Source organism: Cyprinus carpio, chromosome A3, assembly GCF_018340385.1.
Source record: "Cyprinus carpio isolate SPL01 chromosome A3, ASM1834038v1, whole genome shotgun sequence".
Lineage (NCBI taxonomy): Eukaryota > Metazoa > Chordata > Actinopteri > Cypriniformes > Cyprinidae > Cyprinus > Cyprinus carpio.
In genome coordinates this window covers 29,514,290-29,539,220 of record NC_056574.1, presented here as the reverse complement: position 1 = coordinate 29,539,220, position 24,931 = coordinate 29,514,290, and the positions used below count along the sequence as shown (strand labels likewise).

Here is a 24,931-nt window from a genome sequence, read left to right as displayed (position 1 = left end):
ATGTGAAAAATAATATTTAGTATATAATATTTAGTATATAATATTTAATAATAGTTTTTGGAACAACCTAGTATGAAAGCCTGTTCTAGTACACCCCCAAAACAAAATCAAGACATTGTAAAATATCATAATAGGACCCCTTTAAGCTGACTTTCAGTTCAATAAAATAACAAAAAACTACATTTTTATTTGACTGATCTCAGGTCGAGAATTAGGAGAGATGACTGACAAGTCATCAATATGCTCATGAATTCAGGGTAGCATTTCTGCAACATATAATTTATATTGTAATATGTGGATTTGAACAGTGTTTTATGTTATGTGTGTTTTTGTGCATTTATCAGAGTTGTGCAGGTTATAGTTCATTTTGTCCACTCTGAATGGTGAGTTTGTTCAATGTATCTGTTTGTTGTACGTATCTGTCCAATTACCACACAGCCACAACTTGCCAGCTGCTCCTCAGTGAATCTCCTGTATTGCCCACACACCATTAGCATAACTGGTGCTTTTCCTTTCATTGTTCTGTACAGTGAGCTTGTGGCAGTCAATGTGTCTGAACTCTGCTGCAAAAATCGCAAAGAATGCAAAAAAACACATGACCAAAGCCCACTCACATATGGCAGCTTCAGAGCGAAACCCTGTGTTATAGAGAACAAAAACTGAGAAGACAGAAGGTTAAGGACAACAACATTACCACTTTTAATAATATGAAGTGAAAATGCATTAATGTCATAACTCATATCTGTTATTATGAAATTTTATCATCTTTTAGAGCTGAAGGATACTGCAGATGATCAAACAAGTACACAGGCTGCAGAGGATGACGCGCACTGGCACCACCCACTTGCGGTCATGTGACAGCAGGCTGTGGTACGAAAGCCACGCCTGGACCCAGAAATAAGCCAAACCCAGGAAGAAGGTTAAGAACACTCCAAGCAGATGAGCCCCCATCACTATGGATTGCTAATAATGCAAAAGCAACCACAAATAAGCACATCACAATTCGCAAGTAATCAAGTCACTTCCATTTGTTTGTAGCCTATATACTTTACCTGGAAGTTTCCTAGAATGGAAATCCCAATGCTAGAGATGAAGCCAAGCACCAAACCGGCTGTGTTTAAATGAGACCCAGAGCCCAAATCACGGACCTGCTGAAATCTAATTATGACAATCCACAAAGCTACGGAAAGAGAAAGAGGTCATGCAGAAGGTACAGTACAGGGGACCGATTTAAGATATTAAGATAAGAGGACTCACCCAACACACTGCATATGTTGCAGATCTGAGAAAACAGGCAGCTCTGGGGGTTATATGAGCCACATGTGCTGGAGGAAACAATATTCATGCACTTATTTTGAAAATGTCATATTTTTAAATTCTTATCCATTTATGCGTTTCTGACTCTGGAATGTCTTGCAATTCCACAGGTGCTTTTGTTAAAATCATCAGTAAACACTTCTTTAGGAAGCTTAGATCCATTGATATTAGCAAGCTGTTTCTTAATTTTTTAATGTTTCTAAATTTTTTAATCAGGGAATTTTAGTTAGTGTCCACTTATGATGTGCTCTGTTGGGAAGCATCTAGGGGTGTGAATCTCTGGATAGACAGTAAATTATTATTATTTTTTAAGGTCTATTTTAAGGTACATACCTGATGAAAGGGACTTCTTCAGTTATATTAACAGTGTTATTGAACACTGCTATGGCAAACCTGCACACAAACAAATGCAGAAAGAGTTAAATAAATAAAAACCAAAGAAGTTATTAAAAAGAGTAAGAGAAACGTGAAGTAATACTCACACAGCCCACATCCCAATAATCCCAAACACTGCCAGAAAGACAGGAAGTAATGCCCACGCCCACATGATGGACCAATCAGATCACCTGTAGAAAGACCAAGTGTCTCTTTACATATAAACGCATATTTATTAACATGTATAAATTTGGCTGTAACCTAACAAACATTTCACTTCTGCTGACTGTTGGGAACCGGCAGATGTTGTAATTCATCAGCGCTGTGTGTTTAGTGACGAGCGTGGAGAGAGAACAAAACAAAACACTAGTCAAGAATTAGAAGCACAAAACGAAGATATGTAAAGAAAAATGTCAGAGGATTTCGAAATAAGACAAGAGGAGACTGGTTTTCCTTTGCCAAATTAAGGAAACTTTGTTTCCTTTGCTCCTACATTTCTCAGAGGCGCGTGCGACACATACGTCTTCCATCTTCCGCCTGCACATCTTCCAGTTCCCAACAGTCAGCAGAAGTGAGAAAAAAAGTGTTTATTAGGTTGGAAATCTGGTTATTTATCTTACAAAAATGCATGGATTCGATACAGGGGGCCTTTTCTGACCGTTAAAACCAAATTCCCTTTCAGTGTTTTTCAAGCAGTACATCTGCCAGTTTTCCTTCAAATGGCAAAGACTGGTATGCAGATATTGAGACTACGGTTTACTGCTTCACTGGGAATTAATATTACTGTCCATTTCCCATGTATTATTTTCTCAGGCCAGCGTAGAATGACATTCCTCGTTTTATTACTCTTGTAGAAATGTTCCTGCCACTAAAGGACAGATGTTTAAAATCCTGTAAAACTATTTTCATGATAATTATTATAAAATAATTTAAATTCAGCACACAAATGCAAAGGGTTTTGACTAAGACTAGACACCAAAGGAGAAGACATCAGCACTGAGATGTCAAACCCACAACCACTTCTGCATGTCAAAAGATCCTATCATCCGTTTTGGACTCTCTAGAGCACGTCAATCTCAAGGCCCACGAGCCTATTCCGGCCCATCACATTTTATGTGACCCGCGAGAGCATAATATACGCAGCTTTATATGGTCAATTATGAAAGTGCGCATCAATATCAGGTCACGGGTAACATTAAAGTCAAACACGAGAAAGAAAGAAAATTAATATCAACATGGACCAAGAAACAGAAGAAATTTCTACCCAAGATCAACAACAAAAGGTTCTCAAGCGTCAGTGTGGAGGTGCAAAGGCTGCTGTGACACGTTTGATGACACAGATTACAACTGCTATGAACTGTAATCAGCCCAAAGAGGTAGAGATTAAACTTGCTGCTTCGGATGAGGCTGTTTTGCAGTTTCATGAGATTCATGACCTGTACCATAAAACATTAGATGTCGATGACCTTGATGCTTCTAAAGGCTACTTAACGTCAGACTTACAGCACGCAGTCTTAGGATGGTTCGAAGACTTTAAGCCATCAGTGGAATCTTCTGATGCATCAAACTTCCAAGAGGAGCAGCAAATGCTTGATGAAGCTGTTAAAACGCAACGGTCTCCTGTAGACCAACTATAAACCCAGTTTCAAGATCTACAGAATCTAAGATAGAAAGAAAATAAAGAATTCTCTGTGCTTTTAGTCTGCGTGCAGAGTTTAAACTACAACTTCAGCAAGCTGAATTTGAAATGGATGGACTAAAAGGCTTACTGAAACTCAAAGATGTGGAGATGGAGGAAAACTGATGAAAGGCTGAGTTAACGACAATAAACAAAGATCTCTCAACTCCTGTCTCAGGTAACCCATCCCTTAACTTTCGACCACCATTTTCAGCAGTAAATGATAATTCTTTATGTCAACTACTAGAGCTGTCAAGGCAACAGTATCAGTCACACAATGATTCCATGCACTTACCACCTGTTGACATCAAGTTTGATGGAGAACCTTTAAGTACTGGCAGTTCATCACATTGTTTTCCTCAGTGATTGACAAAGAGACAGTACCAGATCAAGAAAAACTCACTTGTCTGCATCAGTACACTGTCTGTCAAGCTAGAGATGATATCTCACATTTCTTGTACAACCCTGACTCTAGCCTGGGCTATGCAGAAGCCATGGCTATTCTGCAAAGACGTTTTGGTAATCCATATGTAAAATCACAAGCATGGGTCGACAAGGTGCTCAATCACAAAGACATTAAAGACAACAAGCAGTTGCAAAGCTTTGCAGACATTCTGTGTAGCTGTCGAGACACTCTAAAGGCAATGAAGTGTGAGGATGAGCTAAATGGTGGACACACTTTGCTACAGATTATAGAAAAGCTGCCTGAAGACATTAAAAAAAGATGGCTCACAATAAATTATAATCATTTACCAAAGTTGGACGATGTAGTCAGTCTTGTTGAATCTGAAGCCACTAAGAGAGCTGATCCTATCTTTGGGAATATTCTTACGCCTGCCAGTCGGAATTCTCCAGCGAGTTCTAAATCAAATGCTAAGTCAAGCTTCAATAAGAAAAGGCAGATATTCGCAACAGTGTCAGTTACTAATGAATCCACCACATCGTCCACACCAAAGACAACTTCAAGATTTAAATGTCCAAAGTGCACTGACAGACATTTCCTAAACCAGTTTTAAGCCTTCAGAGCTTTGTCTGTTCAAGAGCGATTGGACTTTGTTCAGCGAAAGCAACTCTGCCTGAACTGCAAGGTGCCTGGATGTGGGAAAAAGCACAACAGTTGGCTACACTCTGCCATTATAGCTTCTAACAACAACAAAAGACAATCTACTAAACAAGCTACTGAAGATGAGCTAGCTGTCAACCCGCCACAAGCCATTCAAGCACATGCCACCAGAAAATGCATTGTCAGTCAAAAGCAGATTGCACTTCCCATTCTGCCTGTAGTGGTTTCAGACAGACACTAACGATTCTCTATGAATGTTTTTGCTTTGCTTGACAGTGGCTCCAATGAGTCCTTTGAAGCTAGTTCATGCTCTGAAACTGGAATCACGTAAAATGAACATTAAACTGAACACTATGGAGACCAAAAACCTCAACATAATCACTTTAAAGGAACTCTTTCCTGATGAAAGGAGTGCTCTGTCGGGATCACCTGAACATAAGTCTGGACAAACTAGTCACACAGCAGGAGGTGTTTCATTGGCCACATCTGCGGGAAATTGCAGATGAAATCAGTTTACCCGATGCTGATCTTGCTGATGAGGTTCACCTGCTAATAGGTCTAGACCAACCAGACATACTTGCTACTTGTGACACATGCTGTGGTGAGTCTGGCGAAACATATGCAATTTTGACTGGCCTGGGATGGACACTCCATGAACCAGTAGCTGATGGCTCTGCATCTGTTTCTGCCAATTTTATTCGAGCTGACCATTCTCTACAACAAGCTGTTGAAAGATTTTGGAAATTTGATGATCCAGTGCATGTGAACAATGACACGCTGTCAGTAGTTGATAAGCAAGTTGTGGCCCTATGGAACAAACAAGCAGTCAAAGAGGAAGGTCATTACACAATTCCTATCCCGTTCAAAGAACACCCACCAAGACTGCCCTAAACTACAAAAAATGGCCAAGCATCGATTAGACCTTCTAGGAAAGAGGCTAAAGAAGGATCCAACTTTGCTTCAGAAGTATACAGAGGGTATTAAAGACTTTTTGCGCAAAGAATATGCAGAAGAGGTCATTGACATTAACAGAAAAGATGGCTGCATGTGGTACCTGCCACATCATCCAGGGCTACATCCACATAAGCCAGAGAAAGTTTGTATCGTCTTTGATTGTGCAGCACGGTACCAAGGTACTTCATTAAATGACCACATTCATCAAGGCCCAGTAGGAGTCCTTCTCAAATATCAGACAAGAACCCATTGCTCTGAATGCAGACATCGAAAGCATGATCTATCAAGTCCGAGTGCCATCTGAGGAAAGAGATGTGCTTCGCTTCCTGTGGTGGGAAGATAACAACCCAAAAACCACCTAAGCATTATCGCATGATGGCTCATCTGTTTGGAGGTGTCTGGAGACCCAGTGCTGACAATTTTACCTTGCAACGAGTGGCAGAGAATAATCGTGGAAACTTCTCTGATGATACAGTGGAAACGGTGAAGCAAAATTTCTACGTCAACGAATGCCTTAAGTCAGTACCAACAGAGGAGACTGCCATTAAACTTGCTTCCAAACTCTGGGAACTGCTCACCTGTGGAGGCTTCAGATTAATCAAGTGGTTAAGCAATTCTAAGGAAGTGAAAATTAATGGATTTGAGCTTTTTATTGGGATAATTTGTTTGATGAGTTGTGCTTTTGGTTTTATTAAGGGATTGCTTAACATTTGATGTCAAGTCAGTGGACAAGCCTTTAACAAAGAGAGGAGTATTGAGCACTACTAGTTCCATCTATGATCCTTTAGGATTTGCAAGCCCTTTTGTGCTCAAAGCTAAAGCAATCTTTCAAGAGTTGTGCCGCATGAAAGTTGACTGGGATGAGGAGTTACCGGTTGACATAGCAGCACAGTGTCACAGATGGTTGAACGACTTGCCTCTGTTGTCGGCACTGACAATTCCAAGATACCTTAGACCATCAACCACTAGCTGTTTGTTACCGACCCAGCTCCATCACTTTTCCGATGCTTCGGAACTGGCATACGGTGCTGTTTCATACATCAGGATTGGCGACACCTGTAGACTGGTGATGTCAAAGGCCAGACTTGCTCCAATCAAGCAAGTTAGCATACCACGACTGGAGCTACTAGCAGCAGTTGTTGCTACAGAGCTGGATCAGCATATCAAGTGACACTTAGAGATTCCATTTGTCACCAACCGTATATCAAAAAAACATGAACGGTCAGAATCATGCAAGTGAAGACATATTGATTCTGCCTCTAACCCAGCAGATGACGTCTCGAGGGATGACTATTAAAGAGATTTTGGCAAGTGAACAATGGGTATCTGGTCCACACTTTCTTGGACATAATGAGGAACATTGGCCTTCTCAACCTATTAATAATGACTTGCCAGACGAAGCAGAGATCAAATGAGGTAAAGAAGTCTATGCAGCTAGCATAACACCAAACCAAGCAATGAAAAATGCAGTGGACAGACTACTGGAACAATATTCCAGGTGGCATCATTTGAAAAGAGCTACTGTTACCTTGTTGCATCTCAAGGCTTTGTTACGCAAGAAAGTAAGTGTGCACCTACTGACCCCATCACTGTTGGTGAGCTCCAGCAAGCAGAGCTAGCCATTCTCAATTACATAAAAGCTGTAACTTTCAGATCTACTCAAGCCAAACACAGTTCTCTTCTCAAACTTAAACCCTTGGGGGATGAAAATGATCATCTCCTTTGTGTCAGAAGCAGACTAATGAATGCACCAATTCCTTATGAGGCTAAACATCCAGTGATCCTACCTAACAATCATCCCGTCATCCAGCTGATTATTCGTTACAACCATCTTCGCTTGGGTCATGCAGGTCTATAATGAGTTCTACAGAAATTCGTCAACGTTTCTGGATTCTAAAGGGACGTGCTGTCATTACCCAAACTCTCAAGTCATGCCTACAGTGTCGCAAGTTAAGAGCTTAGATGCAAACCCAGCAAATGGCAGACTTACCTGACTCTAGTGTGACACCATGTGAGCCTCCATTTTCTCGAGTGGGCATAGACTACTTCGGGCCATTCTTGATTAAGAAGGCACACAGTGAACAAAAGAGGTACGGATGTTTGTTTACATGTCTCACTACGAGAGCTATTCATCTCGAAGTCGCACACACCCTAGATACTGATTACTTTATCAACGCATTACAGCGATTCATGGCCAGGAGAGGCTCCCCATCTGAAATACGGTCAGATAACGGGACTAATTTTGTGGGTGGATTACGGAAAGCCATCAGTGAATGGGATCAACAAAAGATTTCTGATTACCTGCTGCAGTACCAGGTCCAGTATCTGGCAGATATCTTCTGGTCGAGATGGATTAAAGAATATCTGCCTGCACTGCAGCAATGCCAGAAATGGCTAGAGTCAAAGCGGAATCTTCAAGTAGGAGATCTCATGATCATTCTGCATGAAAAAACACCATGCAATCACTGGCCACTAGGTCTGATTACTCAAGTTTATCCAGGTACAGATGGACTTGTGCGTACTGTGGAAGTGAAAACACAGGCAGGGGTCTTCAGCCATCCTGTGGATAAAATCTGCCTCCTGGAATCCAGTTTTATTAGTTGAACTAGTTTAGTTGAGGCATCACCCTTCCTTTCTTTGAATGAACTGTTTGGGTCATTGGGGGCCAGGATTTTATGTGCTGCCCCTTTAAGAACGTTGTTTCAGTGGACTCGTGATCACTGACAGAAAGGGCACAGTAGAGAGAGGGGGCTGACAGAGAAAGGCCATGTTGTTCTGCTGTAGCTTGTTGAACTTTTAACTATTTCACATGTAAGTATTTTTAAACTACATATTCCCCTCGTGGTGAGTAATGTTTAGTTAAGTAATCTGAGGTTACTGATATATGTCTATGTAGATTGCTATTGGCCTTTGTTGAAATATTCATGGAAAATATGTTACATTTAGTTAGTAAGCAAAGTTTAACGTAAGTCTGTGACACGATAGATTGTTCCAGAAATTGACTTGTTCAATTTTTTTTATTAAAAGTGCTGTAAACTACTAAATGTAATGTACAAATGTTAATTTTCCGTGAAGCTGCTTCGTAACAGTAATGACACAAATAATACATTTATTTATTTTGGCACTATATACATTAATTGCAAATTATGAAAATTAAAAAGTATTTTTTTTTAGTACTTTGGTTTGTATTTATTTATTTTTGGGTGGGGGAGTGGGGTTGAGTACCACCACTTCTTTTTTTCTATTACAAGCATTGATTGTGTATCATATGCATGCCAAACACGTGCGTATCATATGCACGCCATGGTCAATTTCTGCGTGTAAATCGCATGCCAAATAGAAACAGAAAATCGCTCACAATTATTTGTTGTGCCATAAATGTAACAAAAACATTTTTAACAAAGTTAATGTAATGACATGTGTTTGATGATACTTGTCTTTATTTACTTTGATTTATGTAGTAATTTGTATTTCTTAACCTGATAAATTAAAAGGATTTATGTTAAAATAACACAGAGCAATTACATATATTTTTACATCTATGCAAATGCATATGCAATATTTGTAACTTCAAAAAGTAATAATAAACTAAAGAAACAGTCATTTAACAATGTGTTAAGGAGTAGTAACATTTGTAGGCCCTTTGATGGCCCTTTGATGGCAGCCATAATGTTGAAGTGGCCCTCAGTGAAAATGATTTTGACACCCCTGCTCTAGAGCACAGATAAATTTCTATGAGCTCACTAAACTGATTAAAAATGTCCATATATAGAGAGAGAGACACAGACGCAGACAATTTACACATCTCTCGCTCTCTCTCAAAATGGCCATATTTGAGAAAAAAATTAGTAGTTTGCATCACTGGATACAGCTGTCAGTCATTTAACATTTCTATCGTAAACGTATCATTAAAAGTTGACTAATATTAAATGATTTGCAGCTTCATCTTACCTTGCTCTCTTTAACGTTGAACTGACGCTTCGCTCTCTGCTTCTGGGAACAGTAAACCCCGCCTACTTTAATTTGACTGGCCATCTCAGTCATTTTGATATTGACGAGCGCTGTTAGACCACTGAGTCTTTGATCTGAAGTGTGTCTAGTATGTGCAGTGGTCACACGCGTCCGTAGACTAGCGGAAGTTAATTCTCACACTTTAAAGTGTCATGAACCAACCCCCCACCCCAACCCACTGCTGCAGCAGTGTTTTTTCACACCTCCGATTTGAAAAGGGTTCCAAAAAGGGACGTGGTCAACTGTGAAAAGCTGGGAGGGTGGAGTCCGGAAGGAGGGAAGTGTTTTGCATAAAAAAGGCCCAATTTGCATATCAGCAGTGCAAACACACACACACACACACACACACACAGCGGTTCTGAGAGCTGTCGGGAAGTGGAGAACTTCTCCCCACCAGAATCCCCAGTTTGAACCTACTTGTAACATGTTTAGAAAATAAAATAATTATTTTACAAACATCATTTGTCCACTTACTGGCCTGAGGGGGCTTTCAATGTCATTTATTATATTTATGAATGGTAACACTTTACAAAAACATTTAATTAGTTAACATTAGTTAATATATTAACTAACATAAACTAAGAATAAACAAAACATTTGTTACAGTATATAATAATCTTTAATATTAGTCAATTAATATACAGTCATTTGTTGATGATCAGTAACTAATTTTAACAAACACATCTTTTGATTTTACAAATGTATTATTAAATGTTGAAATTAACATGAATTTATATTAGTAAGTGGTGTAGAAGTATTGTTCATTTTTAATTCATGTTAACTAAAGAAATTAAGTAAAGTTAACAAATGAAACCTTATTGTAAAGCACTGCCTAATGCAAGTTAATTCATCCAAAAAATTTGAGCAACCTATAAAGAATATAACTCTGAGGCCATATCACCATTCTATTAAGTAAATAGTACATAAGCTAACGTTAAGTAGTACATTACTATCATTTAATAGTACATTAAGCTAAAAATATAGTTCATAAGACGTCTTGTATCAACAACAAAGACATCTTTATGCAACTACGCTACATATAAAACAAACTTAATGAAGGCTCATTAAGGTACATTGTGTATACTATGCAAACATAAATGTAGTAGTACAATGTTGAATAGGGTGATTCGTAGCCTAACAGACATAGGGAAGTTATTACCATATTAGCTGAGTTGTTTAGTACACATTAGCATTCTAACAGCCATGACAAAATGTGTGAACAGCAAAGATGATTCAGTATTTTGCAAATGTCTGAGGTGAGAATGTCATTTATAACATAAAGCAGAGGAAACATATGCTAAATAGACAGAATAACAGACATGCACGGGTTATAATAAATAAGTTTGTCAAAAGTATTTAACTACTGTTAACACATTCAAACCCAAAACAAAAAGGTGATGTGGTGTTTTCTTAGCATTAAACATTTATTAAATAAAAATGGTTTTACATGCATATGCATCACTTTAAATTCTCTTTTGACAATGGTAATGTAAAAAAAGAAAAGAAAAATCAGATCCACAATCTCCAGTTAAAGCATAGATAACACTACTCTTATTAAAATTTAAGTTACTTGGCAGCAGATATGAAGAATTATAGTGCATAGATTATATGAAGAAAAGCTTTTTGACATATTTTTACTATAATTACACTAATTGTAACAGGGAGTCATTCTCTTTTGCTTGGATGCCTACTAAAAACAAAAACGAGATATAAATATAGTGTATCATCATTCAGTGTTAAAAAGAGAGAAGCTCTCTTCTAAATGTTGTGTGTTTTATACACATACCTCTAATGACCGAGAACAGAGCAGTCTTTTCAAATGCCTGTTTCTACAGCAGACCAACCCCCTTCATGTTGAATTTGGACATGATGGTTTTTTTTAAAAAACCCTAAAACATAATAAAGATTGAGGTGATTAACAATTACAAAGTTCGAAAAGGTTCCTGGGGTTGCGAAAGGCCCTAATGTATCGTCACGAACCACAGGGTTTAATTTGGATTTTTCTGTGCATGTTTTTTTTTCTCTCATAGTTTCTGTTACCATTGTACCATTGACAAGCATTGTAGACTGAGAGAGTGCAACGGCTGAAGTTAAAAAAAAAATCATAATTTGTGTTCTACTGAAGAAACAAAGTCACCTACATCTTGGATGTCCTGGGGGTAAGCAGATAAACATCTAATTTTAATCTTTGGGTGAACTATCACTTTAATTATGCAGAATTTTAAGGCTTAATATAATTTAAATGGATGAGTTATAGAAAAAAATTCACCCCCCTCACAGTTGTCATGAAGGACAAAATTTGCTATGTAGACCAAAATCATTTTTTGAACCAGGCTGTAAACATGTTTTTTCCACTGTAAAGTGGGCATTTTTACATGTGGAGTCTATGGGATTGACTCCCTTTTGCAGCCAGCCTCTATCGACCAGTCGATGAATTACAGTTTAAAGGGGTCATATGATGCTTTTATTAAAGATCATTATTTGGTGTATTTGGTGTAACAGAATATGTTGACATGCTTTAATGTTCAAAAAAACATTATTTTTCAAATACTGTACATTATTGTAGGTCCTCTATGCCCCGCCTCTCTCAAACGCATTGTTTTCTACAAAGTCTCTTTTTCTGACAAGCGCAGTCAGCTCTGATTAGCCAACTGACCCAGTGCATTGTGATTGGCCGATCACTGCAAGCACTCATCAAAAATGTAACGCCCCTTTTCATAATCGCGAGCTTAATCTTTCAAAATAAATGTAAAGACAGTTAATAATGTCCTTAGTTTTAACATCAGTTCAAGACAGAAAGAGGAACAGAGTCGCGTGACAGACACAGTGATGAGGCTCCAATGTGTTTGTAGTAAACAAGCCATGGAGGGTTAAGACAGCAGACTCCACTGTTTGACCGTCTCTCTCACACACACTTGTGCGCACACACACGATGCGCAAAACTCCGCATTTGAACAGTGAACAGCAAATACTTAAAGTAATAACAAAATAGTAGCTGATTCAGAAGGACCATATTGTCGTAGCAAAGTCAGAATTACCTCCTCTGGTTCACGGTCGTCCATAAAATGCTGTTCTGTTGTAAATAATCTTAAAGATTCCTAAATAGATCTACTTTCACAAGGCCAAATAAAGTGCTTTTGCTTTCGCCTAGAAACACACAGCATCTCCCTGATATAGCTGCTTCAACACTAACTGCGGTTACTGAAACCATGTCTTGTTTCTTTGCGTGTACATTTGGGCCGCATTACGCAAATATTTCCACATAGTAATGTAGACATGTGGGGGCGTGTTTGAAAGAGCCGTTTTAGGGGGGCGTGGCAGAGTCTTAACTTTGATAAAGATTATCTCTTTGGATTTGAGACTTTAGTCTTTGCAACTTTACTGATCTTCTTTATGCAACAAGAGCTTGTAACACTCCAAAGAGAATTTTTTTTTTAAATCGCATCATATGACCCCTTTAAGTCACTTCCGTGTTGACTTCACGAGTGAGAGCGGGAGGTTGCCGCTTGTGCTGAACCATGTTAAAAAAAAAACAAAATTCAAAACACAACATTGATCTCTACTAACTCTCACATCTCACGTTCCCAGTAGTCATGTCTCAGTAGGACTACATATGCCATCTAGCGGTTGGGAATTGTAATTGCATTTTTATTTATAAAAATATCAATATGTCGGCCGAATATCAATAATATCGTATAATGTGTATGAATGTAACATTTAACAGCTTGTGGGATGCATGACATCATATTATCAAATGCAAGTAAATTTTTGAAAATTTAAATTAGCATTATTTTTGGCATAATAATGCTATATTAAATAATGCAATAATTAATAATAATTAAATAAAATATAAAATAAAGCTGATTTAAATGTTTCAGAAGTTTCTTGCATTTGATAAGAAGCTGCGTGGGCGAAAATTACATATAAACAATTTTAAGGCTATTTTGGCTATGCTCATCGCAGGTCTGATATAGGGCTATAGCCAAGCCGTTAAAATTAGTCCATGTCCACACGTACACAGGTATTTTTATAAACTGAGTTTTTCCTTCTTCCGTTTTTAAAAACATCTCCATCCACATGAAAACGGAGGTGGGGGTGTACTAGAACAGTACTGTCAAGAGCATGCCAAACCAACAGGTGGCGATATAATCTCAACCGTAAAGCCATGTTGGCCAATAATGGAGTTTTCGAAAATCTTCACCCTGGCAGGCATTTTCAAAAATGTTCGGTTTCAGTGACCTGGTGCTGCGTTTGCATGTGGACGAACGGCTAAACCGCATATAAAAAGCTGCGGTTTTAAAAATAACCGTGTTTGTGTGGACAGGGCCTTAGACCAGTGATTGACTCAATTTTACGCCAGGTGGGCTAAAAGCAGACTACATGTAGCCCGTCCAATTTAGAGCTAAATCATGGCTACATATAGACCATGTCATGAAATGACACTTTTATCTTTGTAGATGTTATTGACACTGTGAACATGAAGGTATATCAACCATTGCATGTGCTGCCTGGCCAAAAACTACAGTGAATCAGGTCTGAAGTGGGCTACAGATAGCCGCTCTGACTACAAGCTAAATCATGGCTACGCTCAGGCTATGTATTGAACATGTCAAAGAAATGAAACCAGACACATTGTAAATGCTGATGACTTTGCTTACATGATGGAATATCATACATCTCACAAGTTATTTTGCCAAAAAACGACATGAAACCAAATTCAAGGTTTTTTGGGCTAGAAGTGGGTTACACATAGCTGGACTATATCGGGTTTATAGTTAAAGGGGTCCTTTTATGCTTTAACTTTAGTTAGTCTGTAATGTTGCTGATTGAGCGTAAAAAGATCTGAAAAAGTTACAAAGCTCAAAGTCCACTTCAAAAGGAGATATTTTATTTAACAGAAATAACTTCAAAAACTACAAGGAACGACTCATTTGGACTACAACGCATATTTTCCGGGATTTGTGATATCACAAAGATCGACGAATGGGACGAGACCTGGTTGAGCTGCAGAAGGCAATGAGTGTTATCACTATGTCGCAGACACGCTAGCTTTCCCAAGGCAGACAAACTTGGAGTGGTTACAATAATCCGGGTTTCAATTGCGCTCAAATTGATTTGATTTTGAAGCAATATTTACACTGAATCTAGCGTAAGGGGCATGACATTTCCCGACCAGGCACCGAGTGCTGCCAATCACAGCACACACTGGCCCAACTAACCAATCACAGCACATTTCGTATTTCAGAAGGCGGGCCTTCATTTGTTACAGGAACTATTCAAGCCATTGATTCCAGACTGGGGAGAGAGGTGTTGTAATAATGAAAAATGTGTGAAAAATAACGTGTTTTTCAAACAACCATGAGAGTCTGTTCTAGTACACCCCCAAAACAAAATCAAGACTTTGTAAAGGAGCATAATAGGACCCCTTTAACTGAGACTGAGAGGTGAAATGAAGCTATGCTTACTGGGTTGTATGTTGTATGTGTTCACAGAAATCACATTACCGTAATGCACACACACACACACACACACACACACTTGCATATCTTATTTCAGATTGAGATGTATATATCACTCAGAACAGTACACCTGGTCCTTAATGCAAATATCTCATCAACCCGCTGTAAAAATGCACGCACATATGGCCAAGTGTTCAAACCAAATGTGAAAATGGAGATAAAATATGATCTTTATCTCTCTCACCATGGGATGATTCCTGATTTTCATGCACAACAGTCTCTAAAGTGAATGAGGAATGGTGTGGTGCATGAAAACATCCCTGTTTTAATGAGCGAAAACGGAGAAGAATCACCAGACTGGTTCAGGCTGACAGTACAACAGGTTTCAAACCATGTGTGACTATTGACTTTAAACAAGCATCATTGATTTATAGTGATACGACTACCACGAGTCGTGTAGAGGTGTGTGTGCTATACATAGACTTTTACATAGACACTCTTTCCACTGTCTTGTACGGTTTAACATTTTCCACACCCACAAGATGAATTGTGCCATGAGTAACACCACATCACTTACACATAAATAGATAATCTGTTGGTTCCTCCTTCATTAGTTTTATTACAGCCAGTTAAACCATTAATTGCCATAGTAAGGCAGAGAGCTAATCAGCCATATGTGATATGTGATTAAAATACCTCAGAATATTAAAAATAATTAGCGTTTTACAGTTTATTATATCTATCTCCTGGGTACATGGTCTAACACCTATAAAAAAAAAAAAACTACAACATGCTAATACCAAGTTATTCTTTGAAGTACCTTTCAAATACCACATATATTAAAAAGGTAGTTATTCAAATACTGCGGTATTAGGTGGTATTATTATGGTAATGTTTAACATGAACATTGTTATCCTTAGAAACTTTTTTTGTTTTCTTAAAATATGACCAACATTTCTCCTGAAAAAAATAAATAAATAACAAAAAAAAAAAAAAAAAAAAACCGCTAAAACTAGCCTATTGAATGGCTGGTCTTAGCTGGTTTAAGCTGGTCTCCCAGCCTGTCCAAGCTGGTGTTCATCTGGTTTTAGATGGTCAGTTGTTCGACTGTTTTTCTCCCAGGGTGATGAGCTAAGACCAGTCTGACCTGCTAAAGAAGTGGACAAAACCCCTTAACCAGCTATGACCAGCTATGGCTGGTTTCAGGGACTGAAAAGATCCCAGTCACAGGGTTCATACAGAAACTGCAAAATGAAATTCCAGGACTTTCAAGGACTTTTCAAGCACTACTTTTTTTTGTTTTTTAAGGACTAAAATCAGAGATTTCATTTTATCAAACAATATTGTTATTATCTTTCAAATTCTTATAAACTAATAAAACTAAATGTATTTTTTTTTTCATGAATATGATTGACCTGAAGAATTGAAGCTGTATCATACACTTGGGAAATTATGAGCTATATCACCACTTATCAACACTAGGGTGTGTGACAATACACTTAGTTCACGAGATATACAGATACTTGGTTCACTAGAATGGGACAATATTATAATACTATTTCTAAGTATACAGACAAAATATTTGTCTTTTAATGACACAAATCTAAACAATGCAGTTGTATTTTGAAATATTTTAACTAATCTAGGGCTGTAACTAATAATTATTTTGGTAATCAAGTAATCTGATTACTTTGACAATCTGATGTTTTTTAGTAATACAAATAGACCTAGGTAAAAAAAAAAAAAAAAAACAGGCTTTAGGATGATTATTGGGTTCCCGCGGGACGCAAATCTCCGGTTAGGGTAAAACCCCCGCTACCGCGAGATTTGCCTATTTAAATACCCCGCATATTGATAGCGGCTCACTGATGTGCGAAAATTATATGCCATATACAGGAGCAGGACACACATTGCAGGAACGCCGGAGGTAGGGTACAACGGGGCTAAAGGCACACCTTAAGAAAAACTGTGCTATTCACTGCGCCTAAAATATGTTAGCCTATATTTCAAAATAATACATACAAAATAATAAATACAAAAATATGTTTGTATTGACTATTAACGGAGCAACTGATTTTGTGTGAAAATAAACAATTCAAGTTATTTGTTTTGTTTAAAAATCCTATAAATGTATGAGGTGGCAAGAGGGGCCTTTTTTCCCAACACGGGGGAAGAGGCGCCCCAGCACGGGGTAAAAGGCCCACAGAGGACCATAGATAGCCTAGGCTACAATACCTTAAGCTAAAATAATGTTTTTTTTTTTTTTTTTTTTTTTTTATAATGTTTAAGTTAATACTTGTTCAAAACATTCACTTTAGCAGAGTTTGTACTATTTTCTGCACATTTTGTAAAATATAAATTATTTTTTGTTCAGTCTATGCATATAGGCGTTTTGTGGCCTATCACCGAAAATAACTTAAATTACACTTTCAGTTTTGATCGTACAGGTAAGAGCAATACATCAATAGAATCTGTAAAGGGTCTACTTTTATTTGTATACACACATAATAAGAAAACTTTGGGCATTTATAAAATAAAGAAAACAAACAGAGTGCGCTGTCTGCAGCCTTTGTCTGCGTGATCTTCATTTAGAAATACGTTATTAAAATGAACTGAAACTTAACAAATACTCTACAAAGAGATATGAGAGATATTTCTATAGAAATCTTGACATGAGATTTGACTTGGCAAATTTGTCACAGGACGCGCGATATGACAGTTGCGTCCGACTACATATGAACTAGCCGTTTTAAATACAGTATTTTTATATTTAACGTTAGTTTATCAGTATGTTTGAAAGTATATATATATATTATATATATATATATATATATATATATATATATATATATATATATATATATATATATATATATATATATATATATATATATATTTTTTTTTTTTTTTTTATTTTTTTTTTTTTTGATTATTGGTGATTCCGGCTCTCTCTCGGGCACCTGCGCGGTTTAAAATACCAAATAGTTATGCTATGACAAGAACAAAGAGTCTCTCTCTTGCTCCACCCATGCACGATAATATCGTGTATCGTCGATCTGATCTGATTTGAAAAATTACCATATCGCCAAACATCTGAATCTAACCATATCATGTCAACAAATGGAAAAGTCAGCAGTCTATTAATTATCATGTTAATCACGCTACAGCGGGGGCGCTTTTTACCCCAAATACCATACATTTACATATTCTTTCATTTAAAAAGCGTTGCTTTAATTATCATAATCAAAAATCATAAAGAAGGCCTTTGTCTCAAAATATATGCATTGATTTTAGCTATTCTCATTTGCTACTTAAATCAACAACATTTAAAAAAAAATATAAAAAAAAAAAACAAAATTTGTTTATATATATATATATATATATATTTATATTTATTAGATCAAGCAAACACAGAATCAACTTTGCGCTGCTGCGCGCGATTGTGTCAGATATCAAACAGATAACCCCCCGTGTTTTGTTCTGTTTTTGACAGAAGCACATATCGGACAATTTTAAAAATATCAGCATAAACAAAACTGATTTCAAATTTAATTTAAGCACTTTCAAGGACCTATGTTAGTTTACAAGTACTTTCCAGGCCTTGAATCCATATGTCTGAAATTCAAGTACTTTCAAGTACTTTCAAGAAGTGTGGGAACCCTGTCAAGGAGTAATATCGCGAGATCTTGTGCACTGCTAAAAGCCCGGCGAAACAGCTCTGTATTTATATCAGATATCAGACATATATGGAGGTGCAAGACCATTTAATGCTTTAAATGTTAGAAGCAATATCTTAAAGTGGATACGTGATGCCACAGGTAGCCAGTGAAGATCATGCAGTAGAGGAGTAATGTGAACAGAACGCCTGGTGGAGGTGAGAACTCTTGCTGCGGAGTTTTGAACATACTGTAACCTTGCAATAAGTTTTTTTAGGGAGACCAAGAAATAGAGCATTGCAATAATCCAGACGTGAAGTGATTAATGCATGAATTAAGGTTTCAGCATCAGCTGGAGTTAGAGAAGATCGAAGACGTGCAATATTACGAAGATGGAAAAAAGAAGTTTTAACAACAGAAGAAATGTGAGAGGCAAAAGATAGAGATGAGTCAAATAAGACACCAAGATTATGGACAGATGAAGAAGGCTTAACATGAACCCCATCAATTTCACAGGACAGGTCCATCCTTCTGACTGATGTAACAGAGCCAATTATTAGAATTTCATTTTTAGTTATTATTTAGTTTTAGGAAATTCCTTGAAATCCCTGATGCATGCAGTAAGTGAGTCAGGCAATGATGGCCTATCAGAGCTGGTGGTTAGGTAAATTTGAATGTCATCAGCATAGCAATGAAACTGAAGTCCATGCATGCATATGATGTCACCAAGTGGATATATATAAATGATAAACAGAAGTGGGCTAAGAACTGAACCTTGAGGAACACCCTGTTAGACTGGAGCAGTAATAGATTTATACCCTTGTATGGTGATAGGTGAACTTGTATACGGAACCCCTAAAGGAAATAAATACGAAATTAATGCATGAATTAAGGAAAATATATATTTCAATATTTTCCATCGCAGTTATTTCATTGGGTAATTATACTACATACATACTTTGGGCATCAGGGAGCCCCTATTATACCTGGCATTGAACCTGCTTTTGAATGCACGATTGCTTTTTAGTTTCACTTTCACTTTCGAGATTCGCGATCGCACGTACTCTGTTTATACTATGGAGTGGCAGTACTTACCACACATTTTACAAGATTAGATGTTTGTCAGTAGTGCTCAGAATCTTCAACTCGTTTGCCATCGTCCTCAGTCATCTCTCCTTACTCTTTTTATGTGGTAAGTGAAATTTTATGTAGTGTAATGTAACAGGTAACACATTGCGTCGTGTCTACACCGGACGAGACAGTTGTCGTGTTGTGCCGCGCCACGCCGCACCGCATCAGCTAAAGACTGTCTACACTGGACGCGACAAAGCGACCGTTGAAAATCATTTGAAATTTGTGTCAGCACGTCATAAATAGAACGCGCCGCATCTAGTGTAGACAGCATCACTGATTATAATGAGTTCTATACACTGATCTATATATAATTAATCTCTATTATATATCAGTGGTTCTATAGTATTTTACTGCACCGCTCGCATCCAGTGTAAACACGGTGTTAGGAATCGTTATTTGTTTTCCGTGCCTTATAAGGATTCATGCTTCGGGCACACCCCCTAACCCCCCGCTGATGTCATCTTCCATCGCGATGTTTCACTGTAGACATAGTCCGATGCCAATTTTGTTGACAACGCTCAACCCTAGCGCGCACACACACACACACACACACACCTTAGGATACACCACCAGCCCTTCAGTGATGTTCTGCAGAGTGCTGAGGATGATGTCCGCTGTGAGGAAGGACTTGGGCAATGAGATCCTCCTGAATACACACACAAAGAAAAACTGACACAGTAAGTTGGTGACAGAATGAGTCCAAAAATTACATCTTCAAAGAGTCAAAACAGTGCAGTGCCACTTCATGTGGTCAGACAACAGATTTGATAACAGTGCCTGTTAGCGCTGTCAAAAAATTCCAGAAGTCCATGGAGTTCAATCAATAGTAACACAAGTAAGATACTGAAATGATAATATTTTGGCCTCACCGTATTGTCTCCCACATAACAGGAAGTGGCGCCCAAGTGCATGATGGGAGCAGCGCTGGGACAGCAGTGAGCAAACGTGTGCACGTGAGCCATGACATCATGCCTCAACTTCCACTCCTCCTCTGCAGCCATGACGAAATCAATGTCCTCAAAGTGAGACTCCATCTCGCTCACCTGGGCATCGGTTATGGGGAGACCCAGTTCCTGCAGAGAAGACAGTACAGCGATCAAGCGAAGTATTGAAATTAGAAACCGCAGTGAAACAGAAGTAATAAAAGATCTTTTCAGTATGATTGATTTCAATTGTGCATTCTCATTTCTATTACAATTACCTTTAACATCATCTAACACTCACATAAAAGTTCATCTTTAAAAGCACAATTTAATAAGAATGTAATTTGTAGCAAATCTAAAATTAAATATTCATTTTAATATGGTATATTTTAATCACTTGTAGCCTATAAATAACTAATTTTATTTTTTAGGATTTTTTTTATTTAATAATTTATATATAAACTGTAAAACAATTATTTTCTTATCATATTGGCCAAATTTGCAATATCAGTAAACTGAAATAAGCATTTTCGCCTCATCTTTAGCAACACAGAAAGAGGGTAAAGGTCAACCCGAAAAAGTCACTCTCCTGTTACCCTGAGATTTACATGCATTATTTTGGAAATGCACACACACACACACACTTTCCCAGGGCTTCGTCTACTACTGTTTGTGCCTTAGTGTGTCTCAAGGACTAGATTAGTCAAGTGCTGTGTCATGACTTTATTTCAAGAGCATGGATCATACCAGCAGTGAACAGAATCCCGTCTGTCTCCGCGGGTCAAAGAATAACCAGCATGGGACCACATGTCTGTGCTCAATTAAGTGCCAATCAAACAGACTGTGGACTGTTATTTATGAATTACTGAGTGATCACAGAATCTTAGTTCTTGATTTCTTTACACAAATCAAACAAACAATATGCAAGTCTACCCATCATGTCAGCTAAACCAGCAAATTCCACAGGTCTCCAGTCAACAATATCTATTTCTAATCAAGCCAACTATTGCTAGTTTCAGCAAATGAACATCAGTTATCTGATTTTGAGAGTTTTCTTCTAATACTAGTACCTACAGTCGTGGCCAAAAGTTTTGAGAATTACATAAATATTGGAAATTGGAAAAGTTGCTACTCAAGTTTTTATAATAGCAATTTGCATATACTCCAGAATGTTATGAAGAGTGATCAGATGAATTGCATAGTCCTTCTTTGCCATGAAAATTAACTTAATCCCAAAAAAACCTTTCCACTGCATTTCATTGCTGTCATTAAAGGACCTGCTGAGATCGTTTCAGTAATCATCTTGTTAACTCAGGTGAGAATGTTGACGAGCACAAGGCTGGAGATCATTATGTCAGGCTGATTGGGTTAGAATGGCAGACTTGACATGTTAAGGAGGGTGATGCTTGAAATCATTGTTCTTCCATTGTTAACCATGGTGACCTGCAAAGAAATGCGTGCAGCCATCATTGCGTTGGATAAAAATGGCTTCACAGGCAAGGATATTGTGGCTACTAAGATTGCACCTAAATCAACAATTTATAGGTTCATCAAGAACTTCAAGGAAAGAGGTTCAATTCTTGTAAAGAAGGCTTCAGGGCGTCCAAGAAAGTCCAGCAAGCGCCAGGATCGTCTCCTAAAGAGGATTCAGCTGCGGGATCGGAGTGCCACCAGTGCAGAGCTTGCTCAGGAATGGCAGCAGGCAGGTGTGAGCGCATCTGCGCGCATCTGCACGCACAGTGAGGCGAAGACTTTTGGAAGATGGCCTGGTGTCAAGAAGGGCAGCAAAGAAGCCACTTCTCTCCAAAAAAAACATCAGGGACAGATTGATCTTCTGCAGAAAGTATAGTGAATGGACTGCTGAGGACTGGGGCAAAGTCATTTTCTCTCCGATGAAGCCCCTTTCCGATGTTTGGGGCATCTGGAAAAAGGCTTGTCCGGAGAAGAAAAGGTGAGTGCTACCATCAGTCCTGTGTCATGCCAACAGTAAAGCATCCTGACACCATTCATGTGTGGGGTTGCTTCTCATCCAAGGGAGTGGGCTCACTCACAATTCTGCCCAAAAAAACACAGCCATGAATAAAGAATGGTACCAAAACACCCTCCAACAGCAACTTCTTCCAACAACCCAACAACAGTTTGGTGAAGAACAATGCATTTTCCAGCACGATGGAGCACCGTGCCATAAGGCAAAAGTGATAACTAAGTGGCTCGGGGACCAGAATGTTGAAATTTTGGGTCCATGGCCTGGAAACTCCCCAGATCTTAATCCCATTGAGAACTTGTGGTCAATCCTCAAGAGGCGGGTGGACAAACAAAAACCCACTAATTCTGATAAACTCCAAGAAGTTATTATGAAAGAATGGGTTTGCTATCAGTCAGGATTTGGCCCAGAAGTTGATTGAGAGCATGCCCAGTCGAATTGCAAAGGTCCTGAAAAAGAAGGGCCAACACTGCAAATACTGACTCTTTGCATAAATGTCATGTAATTGTCGATAAAAGCCTTTGAAACGTATGAAGTGCTTGTAATTATATTTCAGTACATCACAGAAACAACTGAAACAAAGATCTAAAAGCAGTTTAGCAGCAAACATTTTGAAAACTAATATTTATGTAATTCTCAAAACTTTTGGCCACGACTGTACAGTACAGGTCAAAAGTTTGGAAACATTACTATTTTTAATGTTTTTGAAAGAAGTGTCTTCTGCTCATCAAGCCTGCATTTATTTGATCAAAAATACAGAAAAAACAGCAATATTGTGAAATATTTTTACAACTTAAAATAATAGTTTTCTATTTGAATATACTTAAAAAAAAACAATTTATTCCTGTGATGCAAAGCTGAATTTTCAGCATCATTGCTCCAGCCTTCAGTGTCACATGAAACATCCAGTCTATCACATGATCATTTAGAAATCATTCTAATATTCTGATTTATTATGAGTGTTGGAAACAGTTCTGCTGTCTAATATATTTGATGAATAAAAGGTTAAAAAGAACTGCATTTATTCAAAAAAAAAAAAAATTCTAATAATATATCTTCTAATAATATATTTTCTTTACTATCACTTTTTATCAATTTAACACATCCTTGCTGAATAAAAGTATTGATTTTATTTAAAAAAAAATGAAAGAAAAAAAAATTACTGACCCCAAATTACTGACCAGTAGTGTATATTGTTATTACAAAATTTTTATATTTTAAAAACATAGCTTCTTTGTTTTGTTTTTTTTTGTTTTTTTACTTTTTATTCATCAAAGTATCCTAAAAAAGTATCACATGTTCTGAAAAAATATTAAGCAGCAGAACTGTTTCCAACTTTGATAATGAATCATCATATTAGAATGATTTCTAAAGGATCATGTGATAATGATCCTAAAAATTCAGCTTTGCATCACAGAAATAAATGATAATTTAAAGTATAATAAATTTAAAAACTATTATTTTAAGTTGTAATAATATTTCACAATATTACTGTTTTTTTCTGTATTTTTGTTCAAATAAATGCAGGCTTGATGAGCAGAAGAAACTTCTTTCAAAAACATTAAAAATAGTAATGTTTCCAAACTTTTGACCTGTACTGTACGTTATCTTTTGAATGGCTTACTAGGAACTTACATGATTTGAGAAATTCAGTGACATCTAACCGGACACATACAGAGATACATTCACAAGACATACTGAGACCAGTTTCTAGGAGTAAAATAGAAAGAGGTAAACACAAATACAAATAGCATGTAAGTGCAAATAAACACAATGATATGATATAGCCATAAACTACAAAGAGTATCAGGGTGCTGTTGTTGTTTGTTCATGTACAGTACTGTCACTGTCATTTCTGTAATGGTATATAAAGTACTACAATGCTACCAACAAATACCATGTACTATCATGGCACCACAGTAACGTTACTTTGTATGGGCAGTCTGGCCCACTTGTAAAACATTAAATATTACAGCACAACTCACGTCCACAAACTGTTTTTAGAGAGTTGGCAACTTGAGACTCGAAGTCAGAACTTCAGACAGAGTCGCACTCGGCATTCAGAGGATCACAATACTAACTACATTCATCTACAGGTAGGCTATAAAAATGAATGCAAAATAAATAAACTGACCTTTTCGGTTTTAGCGAGGTAAAGCCACAGTCTTCTCCATGTGGTGAATTTGTCATAATCTACGATTAAATGCGTTTACCGCAAATCTAATCAATCAGGACTCATGTGTCAGATGGCGCTGCGTGTCAAATATTTCTTCTTCGTTTTATTTGGGTTTTAAAGGCAGCTTGCATCCTTGGTGCTGCATTACCGCCATCTTCTGGAGCTGCTATATATTTACTGGAGGTAATTGTAATTCTTCAT

General features: G+C 37.6%; 1 protein-coding gene and 1 long non-coding RNA gene across 4 annotated transcripts; one reads left to right on the top strand and one right to left on the bottom strand.

The window, feature by feature from the left end:
* Positions 1–119: 119 nt before the first annotated feature.
* Positions 120–24,889, bottom strand: LOC109103165 (modulator of macroautophagy TMEM150B-like). Of its 3 annotated transcripts, XM_042728658.1 has the most exons (10): positions 24,689–24,889; positions 24,190–24,264; positions 20,517–20,720; positions 20,203–20,293; positions 1,800–1,883; positions 1,651–1,710; positions 1,258–1,325; positions 1,053–1,180; positions 786–963; positions 121–659 (listed from the first exon to the last, which is right to left on the bottom strand). In XM_042728658.1, the coding sequence occupies exons 5-10, from the start codon at positions 1,862–1,864 to the stop codon at positions 460–462; spliced, it is 699 nt and encodes a 232-aa protein (XP_042584592.1). In that variant the 5' UTR covers positions 1,865–1,883; positions 20,203–20,293; positions 20,517–20,720; positions 24,190–24,264; positions 24,689–24,889; the 3' UTR covers positions 121–459. The 3 variants fall into 3 exon arrangements, with proteins under 3 accessions (XP_042584599.1, XP_042584592.1, XP_042584581.1); XM_042728647.1 differs by lacking the exon at positions 24,190–24,264 and having other exon boundaries at positions 24,689–24,878; XM_042728665.1 differs by lacking the exons at positions 20,203–20,293; positions 20,517–20,720; positions 24,190–24,264; positions 24,689–24,889 and adding an exon at positions 9,339–9,647 and having other exon boundaries at positions 120–659.
* Positions 8,120–11,489, top strand: LOC122138043. Its single transcript, XR_006155277.1, has 2 exons — positions 8,120–8,198; positions 11,429–11,489. It is a non-coding gene; the product is annotated as an uncharacterized LOC122138043 (long non-coding RNA).
* Positions 24,890–24,931: the final 42 nt, after the last annotated feature.